This window comes from Heteronotia binoei, chromosome 21, assembly GCF_032191835.1.
Source record: "Heteronotia binoei isolate CCM8104 ecotype False Entrance Well chromosome 21, APGP_CSIRO_Hbin_v1, whole genome shotgun sequence".
Taxonomy (NCBI): domain Eukaryota; kingdom Metazoa; phylum Chordata; class Lepidosauria; order Squamata; family Gekkonidae; genus Heteronotia; species Heteronotia binoei.
In genome coordinates, this window is record NC_083243.1 from 58,594,062 (window position 1) to 58,616,389 (window position 22,328).

Genomic DNA, 22,328 nt, shown 5'->3' on the forward strand with positions numbered 1-22,328 from the left:
TTTCTACATAGTTGTCAATCTGCATTCTGTGCAAAACAGATCTCCAAACTTCCCTGTCAACCTTTTATGCAAATGAAAGGTTTTCATTACACATAGATGACACAGGCAAAAGTAGTAATGACTTATTTTCAGTCTAAAAGAAAATTGGAGTAACAGGAAAAAGTGAATCATAGGCTTTAAACTTCCACAGAATATGTCTGCTGTATCCTATCATTTGGCTCAGCTAAGGGCAGGGTATTCTGTTAGCACAAAGTACATTCTTGCATTGCAAGAGACTCCTCTACTGGTAGGTTATATTTTGTGACCAGTGATGGAACATACCACCCATAGCTGAGCCAAGTCGTGGTATATAAGACATTGGTTTTGAAGATGAACAGTGTGATCCTAAGCAAAGCTACCCCCATCTAAGCCCACTAGCTTCAACAGATTTAAAGGACTGTAATTTTGCATAGGATTTATTTATTAATTAAAATATTCTTATCCTGCCTTTCCTCTTGTAAATATGGGAACAAACAACAGGAGGCAGTCCGAAAACTAGCTGGCACATGGGAATATATGGAAAGTTATGGTCCCTCAGTTGTGTTGAGCCTCATGCCATTAAGGCCTTCAAAGGTCACAACTAGCACCTCAAATCGAACACAGAAACAAACTGATAGCTGGCATAGTTGTTTCAAAAGAGGTAATGTGCTCCCATCAGCTAGCACCTGACACTAGTCAGGCTGCAACATTCTGACAAGATTCACCTTCTGGGCCATCCTCAAAGGCAAACCCAATCTAGAGCAGGTTACAGTAATCCAACTATGAGGTTATGGAAGCATGGATCAACTTGATCAAATTTGCTGAATCGAAGAAAGAACAGTTGGCAGACCAGATGCAGTTAATAGAATGCATTCTTGGCCACTGCACTAGCCTGCTTTTTAAACAGTAAGGCTAGATCCATGAGCACCCATGCACTCTTAACTTGTTCTGAAAAAGCCAACTCCACTCTGTCCAGAATGAGTGGATCCAGTCCCTAGCACATCAGTCCTCCTGACCAGGATTCAACTACAGCTTGTTCTGTTTTAGCCACCTGACCACAGCCTCAAAATACCAGTTCAGAACCAAACTTGATGAATGAAATGTTGATGTTGGATGTGTTAATTTGGGCCTCTTAAGCAACAGGCTTCTTTTTTATGGGTTCTCACCTCAATGGGTACATGACTGTCAGTAGGAGGATGCAGACTCAAAAGTATTACTGATACAAATTAAACAGTTTATTGGAAGGTATTACTCCACAATACACTACAGAAGTAAAATGTACACTGCAAACAGAATTTGATGTATGATACAGGTATACACATTAAAAAAACATGCAAAAATGTCAGAAAAATGCATAATAATGCAACAGCAAACTTATGGAATACCTATGCACGAATAGATAAAATATTGTTCTAAACTAGTCTCTAGTAGAGGACACACATAATTCTAAACTAGTCTCTAGTAGAGGACACACTAAACAGTGCAGATATAAACCATAAACAGTACATATTAGCCAATCTCAATGGCAAATTGTTAATTTGCACACTACCATCCTTCTATCCTACTTTTAGCTCAATTTCCTAGCAGGGAAGCTGTTGCCTTCATAGCTACCTATCCAAGGATTGAGAAAGATTGCAGAGACACATCCCTCACAGGCTTGTGAACAATGCTCCCTCTAAGCTGTGGAGTCTTGTGAGCAAAACTTCTACTTCATGAGTTACTGGCATTAAAGTTGTGAGCTACTGCATACATTAGTTTGCTCTGGGGCCATTTTTCCTGAGCTAAGACAAAAATGTGTGAGCCAGAGGCTAAAAAACTGTAAACTAGCTCACACTAACAGCTTAGAGGGAATACTGCTTGTGAGCCTCTCATACTCCTTCAAAGTAGATTGATATTATGTGTGTGTGCACCTGAAGATCACCGCAGCCTCTGGTGAATGACCCCTACTGGGGGCGTGGAGGATATTCAAGGACATGGCTGAACAAAGGCTATCCCTGCCTCCCAACTGCTGGTGTTCCAAGGAGGTCTCCCATCCAAGTACTCGCCAGATTTTAACCCTGCTTAGCTTTTGAGATCTGACGAGATCAAGCTTGCCTGGGCTATCCAGAAGTCCTCTTTATTTATTATTATATTTATATTCTGCCCTCCCCTATTGGGCCCAGGGCAGCTAATATGGTTGCTATCATGTTATCATGGTTGCTATCATGTTAGCCAGGAGGGTGCAGGAGTTGGTGGTTCTTAGGGTGGACCCCCCATTAATAAAGTTCCACTCTGAAAGGGTGGTACTAAGACCAAGTTTGAGTTTCTTGCCTAAAGTTTCTTGCCCTGTTTCACCTGTCACAGATAGCATGTTGCCTGTTTTCTTTCCCTTCCTCATCTCAGAGGCACAAAAGGTGCTGCATAAGTTTGGATGACTTTGTTATATTATTTACACAAACTGGTGTGAGCGTGTGTTATTCGGGTGCCTCAAAAGGTAGAGCTGCTTTCTCTCAAACCATTTCAAGGCGGATCACGAGGATGATCTTGGTGTTATGATAGCCATGCTCTCTGTCAGTTTAGGCCTATTCAATCAGGGCTCAGGCTGCATCAGCTGCATTCTTGCATGGCATATCACTGACGGAGATCTGTAAGGGCTGCAAGCAATGTGGTCATCCTTGGAGACTGTTGTGACACACTAAGCAATCAATGTCAATGCCAGAAAAGAGGCTTCACTAGGCGAAGCTGTGCTATACTCTCTCTTCCAATGGGACAGCATCACATCTGCTTATGAGTAAGTAGCGTTTCAGTTTCCCAATGTGGAACTGCACAGAAGACTGAAGATGAAAATAGTGTTGCATTTACTTGCTTGTTTATTTATATTAAGATTTATATTATATATTATATAATTATATTATATATTGTTAACCGTTGTTCATCAAGTTGTCTTCTGTGCAGGCACACATTCCCTCCCTCCCTCTCCCCTGTGAGCCCTTTCTCTTTAGTTAACCTGTTTCTCTTTACCCCATAATATCAGGCCTAAACATCATTGTGGTCATCTGATAGGAGGGGTCTTCTGTTGTAAACATCCATTTGGTTCACCATTAGACAAGTTGCCCCCCTTAATGAAAGCTTTCTTGTACTACTATGAGGTGCTTTTCCAGTGTTTACAGCTACTTGTGGTTAGATGTTCCTCATGGAATGCACAACACTCACTCAGAGCTGTATTGTTGCAATCTCAGCAAAAATCAATTTCTAATGGCAAACTATAGAGTCAGGGTCTGAAATATATTTTGTTCAAAGATGGAGGCTGTAACTAGGTCAATTGAGGGCCCAGAAAGTACTGAATTGACACCCATCCCCAAACTCCATACAGTCTCATTTAGCAGCCTTGTATATATATTAAGGAATACAGGTGAGATAATAGAATCCACAGAATCCCACCCAGATTATTCTTCTCTGCTGGAAACTCTTTATGTCTGGTCAGACAAAAAGACTGAAGTCACCAAAAGGCTACTCCCTAATATATTCCAGCTGTCAAATTACAGTGGAGTGGTCAACGGTGTCAAAGACCATTGAAAGATCTAACAGTATCAGCAGGGAAGAATATCCCCTATCTAACTGCATGTGACACACCATCTTGAGTCAGTACCAAACCCAGGCCTGAAATCAGACTGAAATGGGTCAATGGCAGATGTGTCATCCAGGAACACTTGGACCTTCTCTGTCACCATATGCTCAGTTAACTCCCCCCCCCCCAAAAAAAAGCGGATTGGGGATTGATCTAAGCTGGCCACCTCATCCCTATCCAGTGAAGGTTTTTTAAGCTAAGGTCTAATAACCTTCCAGGGTCTAGGGCGAGATGCCTCAGTCAGTGATGCATTCACGATTTCCACCAAAGGCTCCAATTCCTTTCCCTGGCATGATCTGAAAAACCAAGGTAGGCATGGCTCAAGAGCACAAGTGTTAATGCTCACATTCCCAAAGACTTTGCTAGTATTCTTAGATCAATCTGAATGATCCATACACTAAAGTTTATACCCATAATTAAACTTTTTTGGTCTTAAAGGTCCTACTGGACTCAAACTCTGTTTTTTTGCACTGCTGTTCTCTCAGCGACAACCTAGCTGATGCAGAAGGCATCCAAAGATGTCAGTGCAACAAATGGTGATGTCAAGCTATCAAGATGAGATTTTGCTCCTTCTGGCTGTCTGTTCTCCTGAGAGTATTAGGCCATTCAGCCTTCCCTGTTTTCAGAATCAAAGGGTGTGTATATGATGCAATTTAGGCAAGGATTCAGCCCATCTTCAGAGCCATAGTTCTAAAACTCCCTTACAGAGGATCAGTCAATTTCCAGGCATGGCATAAACTTTTCCACATTTCCTTCTGTTCTCTCTATGGCAGGGGTGTCAAACATACATCCTGGAAGCCGAATCAGGCCCCCAAGCAACTGGCTGTCATCTGCTTTTTTCTCCTCTCGCTTCCTTCTGCATAACAGCTTGCTTTGCAAGACTTGCTCAATCACACAGGAGCTACAGAACAAAACCTCTATTTTCTCCATTGGCTAAGACGACTCCCATGGGGAAGAAGGAGAGGAGGGAGAGCTTGCTTTGCCAGGCTTTCTCAATCGCACAGCAGAGCTACTGAGCCAAGCCTCTCTTCCTTCTATTGGCTGAGGCTCCTCCCCTTCCTGGTCCTCTGGAAAAGGAAGGAAAGAGCCAGAGCTTCCTTGGCCCAGTTCCCTGGATCCCATGGGGGAAATACAAAGAAAGCACCTTTAAGATCAACAAGTGTTAATGTTTTAAGCATGTTTTATTTTAAAAAAAGAATTGTGTTTGTTTGTGTCATCTGCAACCTAATCTTAAATAGGTACAGACATGGCCTTGCCAGACATGGCTCAGACCAACATGGCCCAGCCCAACAAGGTCTAATTCATGTCAGTTTCGGCCCTCATAACAAAAGAGTTTGCTCTATGGTTTCTGTTAGGCCAAAAAGAAACACTGTGTGAGCGATATGTACTGTTTTCAAATAATACATTAAATAAAGCCCAAGGAGCACCCCCTACATCTCTCATAGGGCTTTTGCTTCCCTGTATCCCTCTCTCAAGCACTCTTAAGTATGTTGCACAAGAGTTTACACTGTTAGCATAGTAAGGTGAGCAGCATGTATAATGTCTCTAAAAAAACCCAGAAGCTGCATGGGATAGGTTAATTGATGCCAGTGCAGTTCTAGAATGATCTTTCTGTGTTTAATCTTTTGCGGTCTATGCAGGCTACATGAGGATGCAGATCACACATATGATGTGCATCAGTCCTAAAGAGTATTGTTAAATAGAACATCTATGCCCAGAAGCAGTGAATCTCTGAACATCAGTTGCTGGGTGGCAGGAGATGCTGACCTTCATTCTCTGCTTGTAGAAGGCCTTCCAGAGGGCATCTTGTTGACCACTGTGAGGCAGTGGTCCTTTGAGCTCTTCTTAAAGCTTGGGCCTATCCATGTGTGTGTGTGTGTGTAAACTATGTCAAGTTGTAACAGACTTATGGCAACCCCAGCAAGGGGCCTTCAAGGCAAGTCAAAAGCAGAGGTGGTTTGCCATCGTCTTTTTCTCCAGGTCTTCATTCCAAGTACTGACTTGGCTTAGCTTCTAAAATCTGATGAGATCAGACTATATCAGGAGTGGCCAAACTTGCTAAATATAAGAACCACATAGAATAAATGTCAGATGTTTGAGTGCCGCAAGACATGAACATCAGATATTTGAGAGCTGCAAGGAAGGAAAATAGAGGGTGAGGGAGGGGGAAGTGGAAAGAAGGCAACTTTAAATGCATTGTCCAAGCCACCAGCTGGCTTGGCTTGGAGAAGTGATTTAAAGAGAGAAATGCCTTCTCCAAGCTAGCCAGTGAGGTGATGGGGGCTTTTAGAGCCACACAATATGTGCAAAAGAGCCACATGTGGTTCCTGAGCCACAGTTTGGCCACATCTGGACTATACTATGTTACCTTCCCTCCTGAACTATCCATGGTAACTCAGAAATACATCCCCCTGAATTCAGTGGGGCTTGCTTACTCTGAAATGTGTACACAACTATAGCCATAGCAATTTTCTGATTATTTAAAGAAGTTTGACTGTTTTGTCCTCTTCACACGACATAGATCAGGAGTGGCCAACGGTAGCTCTCCAGATGTTTTTTGCCTACAACTCCCATCAGCCCCAGCCATTGGCCATGCTGGCTGGGGCTGATGAGAATTTTAGGCAAAAAATGTCTGGAAAGCTTCTGTTGGCCACCCCTGATGTAGATCACTATTTTACTATTTGCAGAACACAGTTTTCCATGTGCAGTGAGTTGTTTACATGGGGGAATGGATTGCGCAGCAGTTCCTGTCACCTGCCAGGATTGTGCAGTGTTGATAACAGGGTGGTTCATGTTAATTGGTTATATCCAGGTGATTCCATGTGGCAGCCCTAAGCATTTTAGATGAGCGACATCAAGAATAATAAAATTGAGAAACCTGTAGGAGAACATTTCAGCCTCCCAAAGCACTCAGTGAGGGACCTCAAAATAGTTGTTTTATTGTAAATGAATTTCAGAAACAGACTGGAATGGGAGACTGCTGAATTTCAAGTTATTACAACACTCAGGACAATGGAACCCCTGGGCTTAACAGAGATACCTCACTATACGTGCAAAGTCACTCAGTTTTCACTTATACTTAGAAATCAAACTTTGTCGGTCTTGCAGGTGCCACTGGGCTCAAACTCAGTTCTCACATCTGTTGTTAATTCCTTTATCTGTATATCAATTCAATGCTAGTCAGGTGTCTTACCAACGGTGTTATTTCAATCTTAGCTATATTTATTGTTCAATTTTGTAGGTATCTTGACTCTAATTAGCCCTTTCTGACTGCTTACCCCCTATATGCAACATTTGAGGAACTCTGTTTAAATGTATCTGAATAAACATGCATCTACACATTCTAAGTCAATTATTGTTTGGACCCAGAATTGAACATTGTTATCTTGGAAGTGCCACTGGACTCAAACTTCCATAAATTTAACTCTTGTATTTGTATGCTAATTTACTGCCATTCACAAATCTTACTAACCGCCTTAATCCAATCTGTTATAATCATCCAGGTACTTGTGCATTTTGGCTCCAACTAAACGTTCCTGGCAACTAACCCCCATCCTCTTTCTACCTATATGTAATGACTAAAAAAATTCTGTTTCACCCTATCTGGAGAAGTATGCTTGCACAGGAAAGCTTTTACATTGAATAAAATTTGATGGTCTTAAAAGGTGCCGCTGGATTCAAATTTTGTTCTAGTGCAATCCGAGGCAGAGTTACAGTGGGCTCAAGAAGGGTGAAGCTGAGCTTAGAGCTGCAAGTCTGTGAATAACAACACTTGGACCCTGATTCGGACATCCACTTGGCCAACAGCTGCAACGGAGATCATTCCAAAACTGAAACGCATTCGGCAGATACCTCTGCCCTTAAACGCCTTCTTTGCATCGTGTCACCTACTGTACTCCTCACTAGCCGATCTGCCAGAGTTTTTCAAGTCCCGAAAGGCGCTTCATGCCCAAACCTGCGACACCGATGCCGCAGCGCTGTCCCCCGTACCTTTCCTCTCACTATCTTGAAAGCAGCCCCGTAGTCCAGCAGTCGCCCAGAGAGCAGGCCGTGGACTAGCGCAAACTCAGCAGCAACCTCCGGGCCAGCAGTGGCTGTTTGTCCCAGCCGCAGCCACCGCCCCCAGTCCCCGCCTTAATCCCGCCCCTCTGGTCTGGGCAGCCTGGCGGGCTGGGCCTGTGTTTGCTGAGCGAGCCTAGTGAGGGCTTGGGAGCAGCCATGATGGTAGGTTCCTAGGGATCGGCGGCCGTGAGGTGTCCGGCTGAGGGAAAGGGCGGCGGTGTTGGCGGCGACACACTAACCTTTGTGCTTTCTCCCTTTTTTCCTCCCTCCCTCTTCGACTGATGAATCCTTCTCCTCCTGTCGGCCTCTTTCTCTCCCGCCTCCGCCCTTTCCCGGAGCCAGGAAGGCTCGGACGACGGCCCAGATTTCCTTTCCGAAGAAGACCGAGGAGTAAGTGCGCTTGCCCCACTGCCTGAGGAGGGCTTTTGTTTTTTTATTTTGCCGGTGGGCTTCGTCCCAGGCTGGCTGGGTGGGTGGGTGGGTGTGCGCCAGCAAGTGGAGGGGCAAATGTGTGGGGGTTCGTTTATGTCTTCCTTCCTCCTGTGGGTGGGGAAGGGCTGCTTGCCTGCCGGACTGCCTGCCTGCCTGCCGAGGGGGCGCGACGACGGTGCCTCTTCGGAGGCTTCTTCCCCCTGAACCCAGGGATGGGTCACGCGTTTCTCGCAAATTAAGCTGCTTTTGGCTCGTTGAAAACTCCTGGCTGTCAGGGATGGTTTGGATGGAGGTTAGCCCTGGGCTACTCGGTTGTTTCTCTCGGTGTGGTTCGCATGCTCTTCTTTCTCTCAGGCAGTTTTTAAAAAATGCATTTAATATTTAACTAAACCTACTATGGCCAATACCTTTGTTGCAATTCCCCTCGTTGCCAGGTGAAGAGGATGTGTGGCTTGTAGGCGCTTCAGTATTTTTGTAGTTCCAGTCACAGTTGTATCGATTTTATAAATGTTTTTGTAGTGGTGTACTTTTAACTGTATTGGATGTATTTCAGCATAGTGTGTTAGGTAGGTTGAGTCTCTCCATTTCGGGTTGATGGGATATGTTTGGTTTCTAATGCTCCGTTTTGTTTAGAGAAGGCATCGATCTCTTTTGTGTTGTGTGAGATCTTTTCAAGCACTCCTTTGGGCAGGAAAATGTTTCCTATGCATTGGTGAACTTCATAAATAATTGGTGATGGGGGGTATAGCTTTAGAGAGCTAAGGAACGGAAATTGATCAGAAGAAACTGTTCTTAGGACAGAAGGCAAAAATCGACCTAAGGTAACCACAGGAAAGGGGTATGGTCATAAATAGCAGAACTGCAAACTAGTGAAGCCAATGTAAACTGTTCTGTCTCATAGCATCAACTAGATTGTTTAAAGTGACTGATTGCTGTTATTGTCTGATGCTGCATGCAATTCTTTGTTTAACTTTGTAGCTGTAATAGATATATACAAATTCTTTCATATTCAAAATGGATGTAATTGTTTGAGTTCTATAGCATGTTTGTGGTTAAATCTCTGTAGATGCTTCCTATCTCTGTTGTTACCAAAATTAGTATAATTAAAGCAAAGATATCCTATACCTGCTTAAGAGAAGGCAGTTTCCTTTATAACTATGAGCAGTGTTCTGGGTGACAATTTAACAGGGTGATTCTATGTACAGTTGGGATAAGGGGTATAAGATTCTTAGTAAATTGTTTTCTAATGATAATTGCTATAACCTTCAGTCCTGAAAGTCAGTTGCTTCCTACAAATTGGTGTCTCTTTCTCTTGTACCTAGAGTTAATGAGATTGGTGAATTGGAGTTGGCAGAAAAAATAATGAATTTAGTCGTATTTCGAAGAATCCAAAACGTACTGTTCCAGACTGCAATGAATGGTGTTATACCAGAAATCATAACAGTAGAAGATTGGCATACTACAAACCCGTTTTGAAGATCTGTTTTAGAATATTCAGTGTAATTGCGATCAACTAGAGGTTTATTCTAGCAGTAATGGCCCAAGGTTGTTGTTTAACTAGTGTTATATGATGATTAGTTCCATTTGAATCAAATTTGTGTTTAGTGTTTATACATTATTTAGGACTCAAAGACTTGCATTTGTTAAAAATCACAATTGGTGGGATTTCTTACATGGGGGTATAAGTATTTAGGAATAATGTATAATCAAAATGAATTAAACAGAGACCAGGAATTCTCAGATGTCTGAAAAACTTCTATTTTTACCTTTCTGACATGTCTGAAAGAATCTGTGTTTATGGAATTTAAAACATTCTACAAGTAAAGTACTCTGAACTATTCTTCCTTCATATATGAGTATTTTAAGCAGCTTAAAGAGTGTGCAAAGAGTCGGACTCGACTGTGCGACTGAACAACAACAACAAATAGTGTAGTACTTTCAAGTGTTTACTGCGTACAATTCTGGTCACCACACCTCAAAAAAGATATTCTAGCATTGGAAAAAGTCCACAAATATATAGCCATCAATGTTCCCTCTAAGCTGCAGAGTCTTATGAGCAAAAATTCTACTTTGTGAGCTACTGCATAAATTATTGTGCTCTGGGGTCATCCTTCCTGAGCTAAAACAAAAATGTGTGAGCTGGAAGCTAAAAATCTGTGAGGTAGCTCACACTAACTCAACTTAGAGGGAACGCTAATATCCATCCCTGAAAAAAAACTCCAACCAAATTCCAATACACTACTCGATCGCAAGAGCCAGCATGGTGTAGTGCAGGGGTGGCCAAACTTGCTTAAACTTAAGAGCCACATAGAATAAATGTCACATGCTCAAGAGCTGCAAAGCATGAACGTCAGATGTTTTGAGAGCAGAAGGGAGGAATGAGAGAGAGGTGGAAAGAAAGCAACTTGCATTTTCTAAGCTGCTGGCTGGCTTGGAGAAGTGATTTAAAGAAAGAAATGCCTTCTCCAAATTGGCTGACGGGGCAGTGAGGGTTCCAAGAGCCACACAATATATGTGAAAGAGCCACATGTGGCTCCTGAGCCCCAGTTTGGCCACCCCTGGTGTAGTGCTTAAAGAAAGAAAGAGAAATAAAGCAAATAGAGAAAAAGACTGACTGACAGAAAGAGAGAGAGAGGAAGGAAGGAGAGAGACAGGGGGAAAGACTGACAGAAAGAGAGAGAGAGAAGGAAGGAAAGAAGGAAGTGTGGGGGTGGGAAATAAGGCAAACAGGGAAAAATAAATATTGATAGAAAGACTGACAGAAAGGAAGGAAGACTGGGGGAGTGGAAAATAAAACAAGGAAAAAGAAAGACTGATAGTAAAATGAATGAATGAAAGGGGGAGAGAAAAAAGAAAGATAGGGGAGGTGGGAAATAAGGCAAACGGAAAAAGAAATATTGACAGAAAGAAAGACTGAAAAAAATACAGAAAGAGTGGGAAAGTAGGAAAAAAATGGAAAAAAGAAAGACAGACAGAATGAATGAGAGAGAAATGGAAAGAAAATAAAAGATAAAGAAAGGGGGGAGAAGGGATGGTACCAACTCACCTTTAAAATTGCTGCTTGTCACTGCACAGTGCAGCAGGGCCTCCAAACCCTCGCCAGGCCAGCGGAGTGCAGGGAAAAGCCGTGGAGGAGCGGCAGGGCCCCCCGACCCCTGCTGGCCGGTGGAGCACGGGGAAAACACTGCAGAGGCGCCACAGCGCCCCCCAACCCCTGCCAGGCCGGTGGAGGGCGGGAAAAGGCTGTGGAGGCGTCCCAGGGCCCCCTGACTCCTGCCAGGCCGGAAGAGGGCGGGAAAAGGCCATGGAGGCGTCGTAGGGGCCCCTGACCCCTGCCAGGCCGGTGGAGGGCAGGAAAAGGCTGTAGAGGCGATGCAGAGCCCCCCGACCCCCGCCAGGCCGGCGGAGGGTGGGAAAAGGCTGTGGAAGCAATGCAGGGCCCCTTGATTCCCGCCAGATTGGTGGAGGGCAGGAAAATGCTGCGGAGGTGCGGCAGGGCCCCCAGACCACCACCAGGCTGGTGGAGGGCAGGAAAAATGCCGAGGAGGCACTGCAGGGTCCCCTGACCCCTGCTTGCCGGCGGAGGATTGGGGGAAAGCTGAGCAAGCGTGGTTGGGTCCCCTGACCCTTGGCCAGCCGGAAAGCTGCCTGGGATGAGCCAGAATGCTGCCCATGCCAGCCAGAACAGTGTTCCAGTGCATTCCGTCTCAAAAAAAGCCCTGTGTCCAGGTGATAAGTTTTCCTTTTGTTTGTTACACTGATGGTGATTGCTAACATTGCTATATTTCTAAGTGGCTCAACTGAAGAAAGGCCTAGATACCTTATTGTACAGCAGTATATGTGTAGTTGTTGTTTGAATAAAATAAAGATGTATCTTTTAAAGTACAAAGTAGAATTTTATGTCAATTGAATTATGTGTAATGCATTTTGTTCCTAAATAGCTTTTCACAAATCTCTTTGTCAGCTTGCCAGTGTTATGTTTATGACTTGGACACATCTGCATGTACAACCTTTGTTGATACAGGAAAGTCTCCAGGGTAAATCCAAGAGGGCATTGGCCAGAGGCTACAACCCTGCTTGCCAGTTGATTTCCTTTATAAGATTGCCTTTCAAGGAGGCTGACTCCCCTATGCCGATCAATGTGTGGTGGAATAAAGTAGGAATAAGCAGGAGGAGCTCCTGGTGAAAGAGATAAGAATTACCGTAAGAGCATGTGGGACTGATAGATAGATAGATAAATTAGATAGATAGATAAATTTATTGTCATTGTTCTCAATAAAGAAAATGAGAGCAACGAAATGAGGTGCTCTTCCACAAACATACCAACACATCAACACCCACAAAAGGACATATACATAGACCATTTAAATGCATCTAAAAACACATAACCATTCATACCCCTGCATTTAGCTTAACCGCGGCACTTGGATAGAAGCTGCCCTTGAATCTATTTGTCTTTGCCTTCAACACTCTATATCGCCTACCTGACGGTAAAATCTCAAATAGCAAGTGGCCCGGATGTGAAGGGTCTAGGGTGGCCAGACCGTCCCGGTCTCCCGGGACATTCCCGGATCTGGCCACCCAATCCCGGATCCCGGGCTGCCTATACCGGGACCATTAAAGGTCCCGGTTTAGGCAGCCCCGGAGCCGGTGGGCCGCGGGCGCGGGCGGGGAAGGCGGGGAGTGAGGGAGGGAGCGTCCCTGCGCCTGCGCAGGGCCCCTGCGCACGCGCAGGGACGCTCCCACCCTCACTCCCCGCCTTCCCCGCCCGCGCGCGGGGCCCGGCGGCAGTGGTGGAGGCCTCTCCGTGGCCTCCGCTGGTCGCTGGAAGCCCTCCAGAGACTCTGGAGGGCCTCCAGCGACCAGCGGAGGCCGCGGAGAGGCCGCGGGGCACCCGGCGCTGGTCCCGGAAGGCCTTCCAGAGGCTCTGGAAGGCCTTCGGGGACCAGCGCCGGCCAGCGAAGGCTTCCCCGCGGCCTCCGCTGGTCCCTGGAGGCCCTCCAGAGTCTCTGGAGGGCCTCCAGGGACCAGCGGAGGCCGCGGGGAAGCCGCGGGGCACCCGGCGCTGGTCCCGGAAGGCCTTCCAGAGCCTCTGGAAGGCCTTCGGGGACCAGCGCCGGCCAGCAAGGCTTCCCCGCGGCCTCCGCTGGTCCCTGGAGGCCCTCCAGAGTCTCTGTGAAGTCACTTCCTGTTTCCGGCAGGTGACGCGGGGGAAATGATGTCACAGGAAGTGATGCCACTTCCTGTTTCCGGTGGTGGCATGACATCACCGGAAGTGACGTCACTTCCTGTTTCCGGCGGCGCGCGCACACCCCCCCCCCCAGTGTCCCTGGCTGGCCTTCAGACATTATGGTCACCCTAGAAGGGTCCCTTAAGATCATTTGTATCTTCCTTCTACATCCCATATCATACAGATCCACCAATGAGGGGAGAGAACATCCACAAATCTTCTGTGCTCTCACCATCACTCTTTGGAGCACCCTTCTCTCTGCTTCCGTGCAGCTCCCAAACCACACGCAGAGGCAATAAGATAAAATGCTCTCAATGGAACTACGATAAAGGGCAACCAGCAGACTCCCTGACAGTTGTTGTGATCTTAAGAGTCTTAAATAGTATAGTCGTTGCTGGGCCTTTTTCTCTAGAGCTAAAGTATTTGCTCCCCATGTTAGATCCTGTTTCATAGTAATTCCCAAAAACTTCCATTCTGTCACCTGTTCTACCATAACCCCATCAATAAACAACGGCTGAATGTCCAGACTACTCTTCCTATAATCCACTAGAATTTCCTTCGTCTTATTTACATTAAAAATAAGATTATTTGCTTTACTCCAGAGGGACAGCTGATGAACTTGGATTTAACTTGTCGATTCTGCTGTAACCATCCAGCCACAGGAACTATGGAAAAGACATATGCAAGAGTTAGATTTGAATCCAGAAACACTAAGCTTTTCAGGGTATAAGCTTGCAAGACTTAAAGATTCCTTTGTCAGGTATGAACAAGAATGCACAAGAACTTGTAAGTTTCCATTACCCATGTCCTTTCAAGACAGTAACACTCATCCAAGTAGAGCTTTCTGCAGGTGCCAACCTGCAAATAGGAAAAATCAACAACTGCCCATTTGTGCCTTTTTCCGCTGTGGCCTCCATCTTATGTGATGGACTTCCTGAGGTCAGGAAAGCTCCCACTCTCCTGGGTTTCTGCAAACAGTGTAAAACAGTTATTCAAGAGGGCTTTTCTGTGTAGGCTGTAGGGTAGCATTGTACAAAAGTCTTTACAAAGTTACTTGGATAAATTATTGGGGACTGTAGTCTGTACTACTGTATATATACTGTACATCACCATTATGCTGATGACACCCAGCTCTATCTGTCCCTGAACAGCTGTCCGAGGCGTTAGGAGCTGTGGCTGGATGGTTACAGCAGAATCGACAAGTTAAATCCAACTAAGACGAAGGTCCTGTACCTGAGTCGAGGGGGTGTGGGTTCGTGCATCCAGCTCCCAACCCTGGGCTGTGCCGCTCTGGTACCGGCCCAACAGGTGAAGAGTCTGGGAGCGATTCTGGATGTCTCCCTCTCCATGGAAGCCCAGGTCACAGCGGCTGCTGGGTCTGCCTTTTCCCATCTACGACAGATCAGGCAACTAGCACCATATCTATCCCCCCAAGACCTGGCTACAGTGACCCATGCAATGGTTACTTCTAGGCTGGACTACTGTAACTCACTCTACGCTGGCTTGCTCCTGAAACTGATCCAGAAACTGCAGCGGGTGCAGAATGCCGCAGCTCGCCCGCTGACTGCATCACCTGTATGGGTGAGCATATGGCCGGCACTCCGCAGCTTGCACTGGCTGCCTATAGAGTACCGGATTCATTTCAAGGTGTTAGTTCTGACTTTCAAAGCCTTGCGCAGCCTGGGGCCAACATACATATGGGACTGTCTCCTTCCCTACATGCCCTGGAGATTGCTTCACTCGACCTCCCAAGATCTTCTGATAGCCCCTGGCCCAAGAGATGCCCATCTTGCCTTTTTGGTCCTAGCCCCAATTTGGTAGAATCAGCTCCCTATGGAGATCCGGGCCCTACGTGGCTTTCTGGCCTTTTGTAGGGCCTGTAAAACGGAGCTGTTCCGCCAGGTTTTTTGATTCGATCACTTAGCCTCCCCCCTACTCCCCTACTGCACTACTGTATTGTGGTGCTGTACAGTGGTACTCTTTGTGCTATACCATCTTGCTGTCATACTATCTTGCTGAATTATCCTGTTGCACTTTACTGATTGTTGAAATTGGTTTTATTATGATATTTTATTGTGGTTTTATTTCTATCTTGATGTACTCCGCTCTGAGCCCCCAAACGGGGGAATGGGCGGAATATAAATAAACAAAAAAATAATAGTTTGATGTGGGTTGGATTCTATTGTATAATTTTGCATTATTTAATATGTTATGTTAACAGTTATACTTTGCTTTAGTTCTGTTTTTTAGATTTCTGGTTGATTTTACAACCCAAATCCTATTCCATTGTTTGTTCAATGTCCAATCTTTTTGATTGCACTGACTCATTCTGTGTAATCTGCCTCGAGTCCCAGTGAGAAAGGAACACTATAAATAACATAAATAAATACAATAATGGTGGTGGAAATATGATATGAGAGCTACCAGAAATCTGCTACACCAAGTAATTTTATGCGTGGTTTCAGTTTATCCTTCCTCTTTCTTTTCTGATCCTTTTCATACAAGGAAGGGATAATTTCTTAAGACCTTTCCTTCCCCAATTTCACTCCTCTCTTGTCTTCCCCTTGCATTTGCCTCTTTCTTTTCTTTTCTTTTAATTTGCTCCCCATCACTGGATCCTCATTTCCCCATACTGTGTTCTGAAAATAGCTTCTGACTTTCATTATATGAACTCACTTTATTTTTCACTCCTATTTGTTGTCTCTTTTGGCCAACCTCACGTTTGCTTCCCATCTTTCTTAAATGCATTTATCAAAAGCTTCCTATTAATTAATCAAAATATTTATACCCCAATTTTTCTCTTGGCTAAAGTGACTTAAAAGTAAAACATTACAAATGAAAACCAAATAAAACAAACCCCAAATATCCCTGCCTCCAAAAAAAGACATTTGCTGTTCATATCCTATCAAAAACCTTCAGCAGGAGATAGTTTACCTGCATCTTCATTTCTTCCTCTTCCTCCTCCTTAAACCTTATTTTGACAGTAATGCCTGGCTCATGTTTCCAATTTTTTTTTTGTTCCTCCATCTTTCTGCCCTTCTTTCCCACCTTTTCATTTGGAAGTTCCTATTTTCTCCTTGTTTTTATTCCTGTTTATAGGAATATATATTACCCTCTTCATAAATGAAGGAAACTTTGAATATCTATAGCAATGTTTATTTCACCATTCCTTCAAAGTATGAAGGGTGGATTGCATGGATCTTCTTCCCACAGGTTTGGGGGGTAGGTCAGGCTGAGTATGGCTGGCTCATTGTTACCTGGAGACCCATATGGTTGAGTGGGGATTTGAACACAAGGCTCTCTAGTTCTGGTCTGTTGCTTTGATCACTAAACAGTGCCACCATGGAGTGGATGTTGCAGCATTTTCTCCCCATTAGAATATAGTGAAAGATCCACCTTCTAAACAGTGTGAAGCTAGTTCCAACTAATTATTTACTTTTCTCACCCCAAAACTTTTTTGTCTGTACCATCTTCTATTACAGCTTTCCTCTATATGAGTGTGGCTTGTCATAATTAGTTGGACTTTGGGTTGGGGACAGGTTGGCCTTGTTTTATGCGAGGTTTTTTAATGTGCTGTCATAGCTAGTGAAATGCTTCTTCTCATCAGTAATGATTTAGTCCCCTTAAGTAACAGGTGTCTGCTATTACAGGTTCCTATCATCTCAGTGGATAAATAGCTGTCATTAGGAAGTCAGAGACTCCAAGGTATTACTGATACAAATAAAACATTATTTGAAGGCGGTATTACAAAAGTAACCTGTTTGACATATGCATAAATGATAATAGACATGAACAGAGAAACACCAGAATGTATATAAAATGGACCACAAACAGGCAGTACATAAACAGACAAGATGTGAAGCTGCAGTGCCATTTTAAACCCAGTATCCAGAAGAGGAGACACTAGGTAATGGAGAGGAAAACTGTAAACCACTATGCATCACAAATACATTTAAAACAAAAGAGCAAGCTTAATGCATGTGATCCATTCCAGCCATTAAAATATAAATTGCCTCCCTACTACTTCCTGCCTTTCTAGTTACAGCTCATCTCCCTAGCAAGCAACTTAATGTAGTTTCAGGGATCCTGGAACGTCGATAAGAAAGGAACCTTGTAGGCGTGTGAGCCTCTCAGAATCCTAAGAACTAGGAGGAGAGGGAGGTCAGGGCACACAGCAGTTGGGAAGTGTCAGAGCTACAGAACAGGCCCCTCTGCACTCAGAATTCTTTGGCCCTTAAATATCCTGAATGTAAAATCACTCTACAAGGAGGGAATGAAAAGACCACAGAATAAGGAAAATCCCAAAAGCTGTCAAAAGGAAGAACTCCATAAAGTCCTGGGGGTAGGCCTCTGAGGGCATCAGGAGACAGCAGGACAGTGTCCACAAAGCATGTGGACTCCAAGCTGGCAAAAGCCTGCGCTCCTCCAGGGTTATATCTTTCCCTTGGGGTGCAGAGAGAGGCATGACCAAGTAATTTAACTCTTAATTATTGTTTACTTTGACGTTCAGGAGACAGAAGATTTGTTTCCCATAACATCTTCCAGTATCCCAAAACAATATGCCAGTTTTTCTTATTGATCATTACACTGATCTTTTGTCAGAGTAGTAGGCATGCCTCTAAGTTTTGGAGACCTCAGGGTTTCTCAGTAGGGTTGCCAAGTCCAATTCAAGAAATATCTGGGGACTTTGGGGGTGGAGCCAGGAGACATTGGGGGTGGAGCCTGGAACAAGGGTGTGACAAGCATAATTGAACTCCAAGGGAGTTCTGGCCATCACACTTAAAGGGACAGCACACCTTTTTAAATGCCTTTCTTCCATAGGAAATAATTAAGAATAGGGGCACCATCTTTTGAGGCTCATAGAATTGGACCCTCTGGTCCAATCGTTTTGAAACTTGGGGGGTATTTTGGGGAGAGGCACTAGATGCTATACTAAAAATTTGGTGCCTCTACCTCAAAAAATAGCCCCCCCAGAGCCCCCAATATCCATGGATCAATTCCCTATTATTCCCTATGGGAATCATTCTCCATAGGGAATAATAAAGTGCCCAGTAGACATTTCCCTACCCCCTACGCTTTCTAAAGGGGGGGGAAGGCCTCCAAACCAGGGAATCCCCTGCCCCCTCCCTCTCTCACACACACAAATACTTACTAGATCTTCTTCCTGCAGAACTCTACTTGCTCTGAAAACGAAAGCAAAACAAAGGGAGGGGCAGGAGATTACCATGGAATCCCATGGAAACTGTTACTGACCCTTTCCAATGAAGCTCTTCCTGTTTCCTGCGCAGCCTTAAAGGCACACATTTTACAAACGGATCAGGAGCTCTACAACTACATGATGCCTACGCACATGTTCTCTCCCCCCCCCCCCGCTTCTGGATTTTTGGAGAGCGGGGGAGGAGGCTGCAAATTCAGGGGTCCCCTGCCAGGGGTGGGGGGTGGGGGTTGGGAAGCCTATTTCTCAGCAATCTTCAGTGCATCTGGAGAATTCAGATGAGGACTTTCAGGCTGAGGTCTGAGAAATGCTAGAGTACCCCTGTGAAACATGATTGGGCATGCAGACACTTTTTGGGTCCCCCATATGTATGCAATCTGATTGATTGTAATTGTGGCTTCTGATACATCAAGGACCTACTACAGATTTTTCTTAGTACCTCAGTAGTCGCTTGTCGTAGTTTGCTTCACAGCATTGACACAGCATATAGATGCACCAGTTTCTGAGCTCCTGCAACAGAATTTACAGATTCTCCCAAAAAACCACTTAACAGAACAAGATCAAAAGCCCGACAATTTATGATTTTCCTCATCTCATATGCACTATTGAGTCCTAGGCATTTCCCTGATGGCATTATTAAATCATTAATTCCTTGTTCTGTCAGGATTTTTGGGGGGAACTCTGACCACTCAACAATTTTATGCAGTTGTTAAAAATTCTTTTGAGTGGTTGAAAACTTCCCCCTTCCTGTCTCATTTCACATGATTATTGTATTAGCATGACAACATACAATCTGATCTTAATTAATTAGTTATAGTTGCAAATCTTTTCCTTTGCTCTGAACCTGCAGAACTGGCTAAAAACCTTGTGATTTGCCAAATTTGATAGCAATGCATGCATAACCTACAGTAGCAAATGTAAATTCTCTATAAATGGATATGAGTTACGAAAATAACTACATAATGGGACAGATCAGTATCTTAGAGAACTGGCATGTAAGCAATATTTACTTATTTAGATAATTTATATTCCGCCCTTTCCCAAATTGGCTCAGGGTGGATAATCACATTTTTAAAACAGTAAAACAACAGTTAAAACCAATAAAAGTAAACAATACAGTTTGGTAGCTTAGTTGGGAGCATCATGATATACTGAAAATCTCAGACCAGTATTTCAGCAGAGGTTTTATCACAGCATAGGGCCAGCCGATGGACTAGGATGGCCAGGATCTGTTTGTTTGATCTAATCAATCCATCTTGACCTTTATATCTGCGTTATTTTAAATTTGTCAGCTTTTGGTTGTTGTATTTTTGATTTGGTTATTTCATCCCTTCCTCCCCCCCCCCCCCCCCCGGACCATTTTGTTAGTACTGATTGAAGTGATTAATAAAAGAGTTCATGCAGAACACTGGTATTACACACAAATGCCATGCCTGGTGATCTGTTTAGAGCAGGGGTCCCCAACCCCCAATCTGTTAGCAACTGGGCCTTGAGTTGTATAATTATTTCATTATATATTACAATGTAATAATAAATAATACGACATTGGATTTATATCCTGCTCTCCACTTCGAATTTCAATGTCTCTGAGCGGCTCACAATCTCCTTTACCTTCCTCTCCCACAACAGACACCCTGTGAGGTAGGTAGGTGGGGCTGAGAGAGCTCTCCCCATAGGCTGCCTTTTCAAGGACAGCTCTGCGAGAGCTATGACTGACCCAAGGCCATTCCAGCAGCTGCAAGTGGAGGAGTGGGGAATCTGGTTCTCCCAGATAGGAGTCTGCACAATTAATCACACCAAACTAATAGAAATAAAATGCACAATTGTATCATCCCAAAACCATCATTCCCCCACCACCCTCAGTCCTTGGAAAAATTGTCTTCCACAAAATCGGTCCCTGGTGCCAAAAAGGTTGGGGACCACAGGTTTAGAGGGCAAGTATACTGATACAGAGTCTACAGAAATTGTACTGCTTTTAGTCATTTCTGAAACATGTCAGGAAAGAACCTTATTGGGAGCTTTTCATGACTGCATTCTTTCCTTCCCCACCTTATTTCTCAATGTAGCTTTCTTTTAGCCTGTTACTTTGCTTTGTGTCCTCTTTCTGCAAAGCTTTGTGTGGTGCTTTGGTTTGTCCCTCTGTCTATGTAGGAACCATCTGTTGAGTCACTTTTTCTTTGGAAAGTGTTTTTGGTTCTGTAGTATACTGTCTCTTGCCTTGAAAGTCCTATGATGTCACCATGAGTTGACTGGGATTTGAAGGCAAAAGAAAAAAGTATACCGACTACTTAGGTCTTGAGTCAATGCTCAGGATACTTCATTAATACCTAATTGCTTGTTAATTTCTTTCAGCTTGAAGCTTATTTTCTGTGGTGATTTTGAAATGTTTGATTTGGAGCACATTAATAGTTTTAAAATACCATAGAACATAATGCTTGTAGAATGCATGAAGTATCTTAGAAAGGCAGCGGTTTTAGTCTGTAGCCTTGCTGCTTATACCTGTAATCTAGGTGAGTGTTAGTTCAAGACTCTACTTTTCCTAAATATTCACAAGGGCAGCATAGTTACTATGTGATCAGGATGCCCCACTTCAATGCTCTTGCTTTATTTGAAAATTAGCCTGCATTTTTAAATCAAAGTACTTAATATGGCTTTTTGCAGAACATGTTATGTATTTTTATATTGGATACTTGTTTTATATTATATACTTTGTGTGTGTGATTCTGCAATACAATAAATAAATAGAGCATGTTAAGAGCTTGGAGGTGCTCATGGATCCAGCCTTGTTGTTTGAAAAGCAGCGTAGCCAGGCCTGTAGCTGAGTGGGGGGCTCTTGGCCATTCCCCCAACTTATAAGGGAGGCCCCCCAACTCAGGGCCCCTGAGCTGGTCCCTCATCTTGCCCTCCCCTCCTGCTCAGCCAAGCAGGATGGGAGAGTAAGAGCTGGCAGGTCCATGCTTCTTGCAACCCACTGGCTGTAAGAAGCAGGAAGACCAGGCCTGCTGGCCCCCACCTCTTTCCTGGCCTGCTTAGCCAAGCAGAATGGGAGAGCAAGAGGCAGCAGCAGTCTCCCTGTCTCTTGCAGCCAGCTGGCTGCAAGAAGCATAGAGAGCTGGCCTGCGAGTATTTGGAATTAGCATTTTTTTACTATTTCTGTGATTGAACCAGCAAGTGCATGGTAAAGGCTGGTGATTTATCATGCCTATCTGGCTACAACTGACCAGAAACAAGCTTTTGTATCTTTAGCAACAGGTTGCTCTAAAGAAATTGTGAAACTTTTCTGGTATGGAGATAAACCATTAGCAGAGGACAATAGCTATAGAAAGCTGTTAATGGCATAGCAACTGATAAAAAGTTTGGCAGCTCTGTCAAGAGTGCTGGTATAGATGTAGTCTCATACATATGGTTGAATGGCATTAGTACAGTGCTGCTGCTTTGAGAATAAAGAAACTGCATCAGATGTGTATAGTGTTTTCATAGTAGCAGCACATAGACATGGCTCAGTGATAATGGTAAACATATAATTCTGCCGATTCCCCATGGGACTGTACATAGTCTACAATTATGCAAACTCCCAAGAGCTCTTTGTTTACAACCTGAGCTTTCCAATCTTAAGTAAAAAGAAGCACTAAAAAATTCAGTACAGTTGCATCCCCCCTTCTCAAGATGCTTTGAAAGTCTATTTCAGAATTATTGCATGTATAGCTGAATGTGGCTTAGTAAACAGAACTAAAGAATTGATTAATTGGTGCAGGAGTGATTGA

At 44.1% G+C, this 22,328-nt stretch overlaps 1 protein-coding gene across 1 annotated transcript in view; it reads left to right on the forward strand.

Annotated features, from left to right (window-relative positions):
* Positions 1–7,693: 7,693 nt before the first annotated feature.
* SNX6 (sorting nexin 6) overlaps positions 7,694–22,328 on the forward strand; it is a 43,017-nt gene continuing 28,382 nt past the window's right edge. The window contains exons 1-2 of the mRNA XM_060261452.1: positions 7,694–7,849; positions 8,030–8,077. Coding sequence (XP_060117435.1) covers positions 7,844–7,849; positions 8,030–8,077 — 54 coding nt within the window. The 5' untranslated portion in view covers positions 7,694–7,843. The remainder of the gene's footprint in view (positions 7,850–8,029; positions 8,078–22,328) is intronic.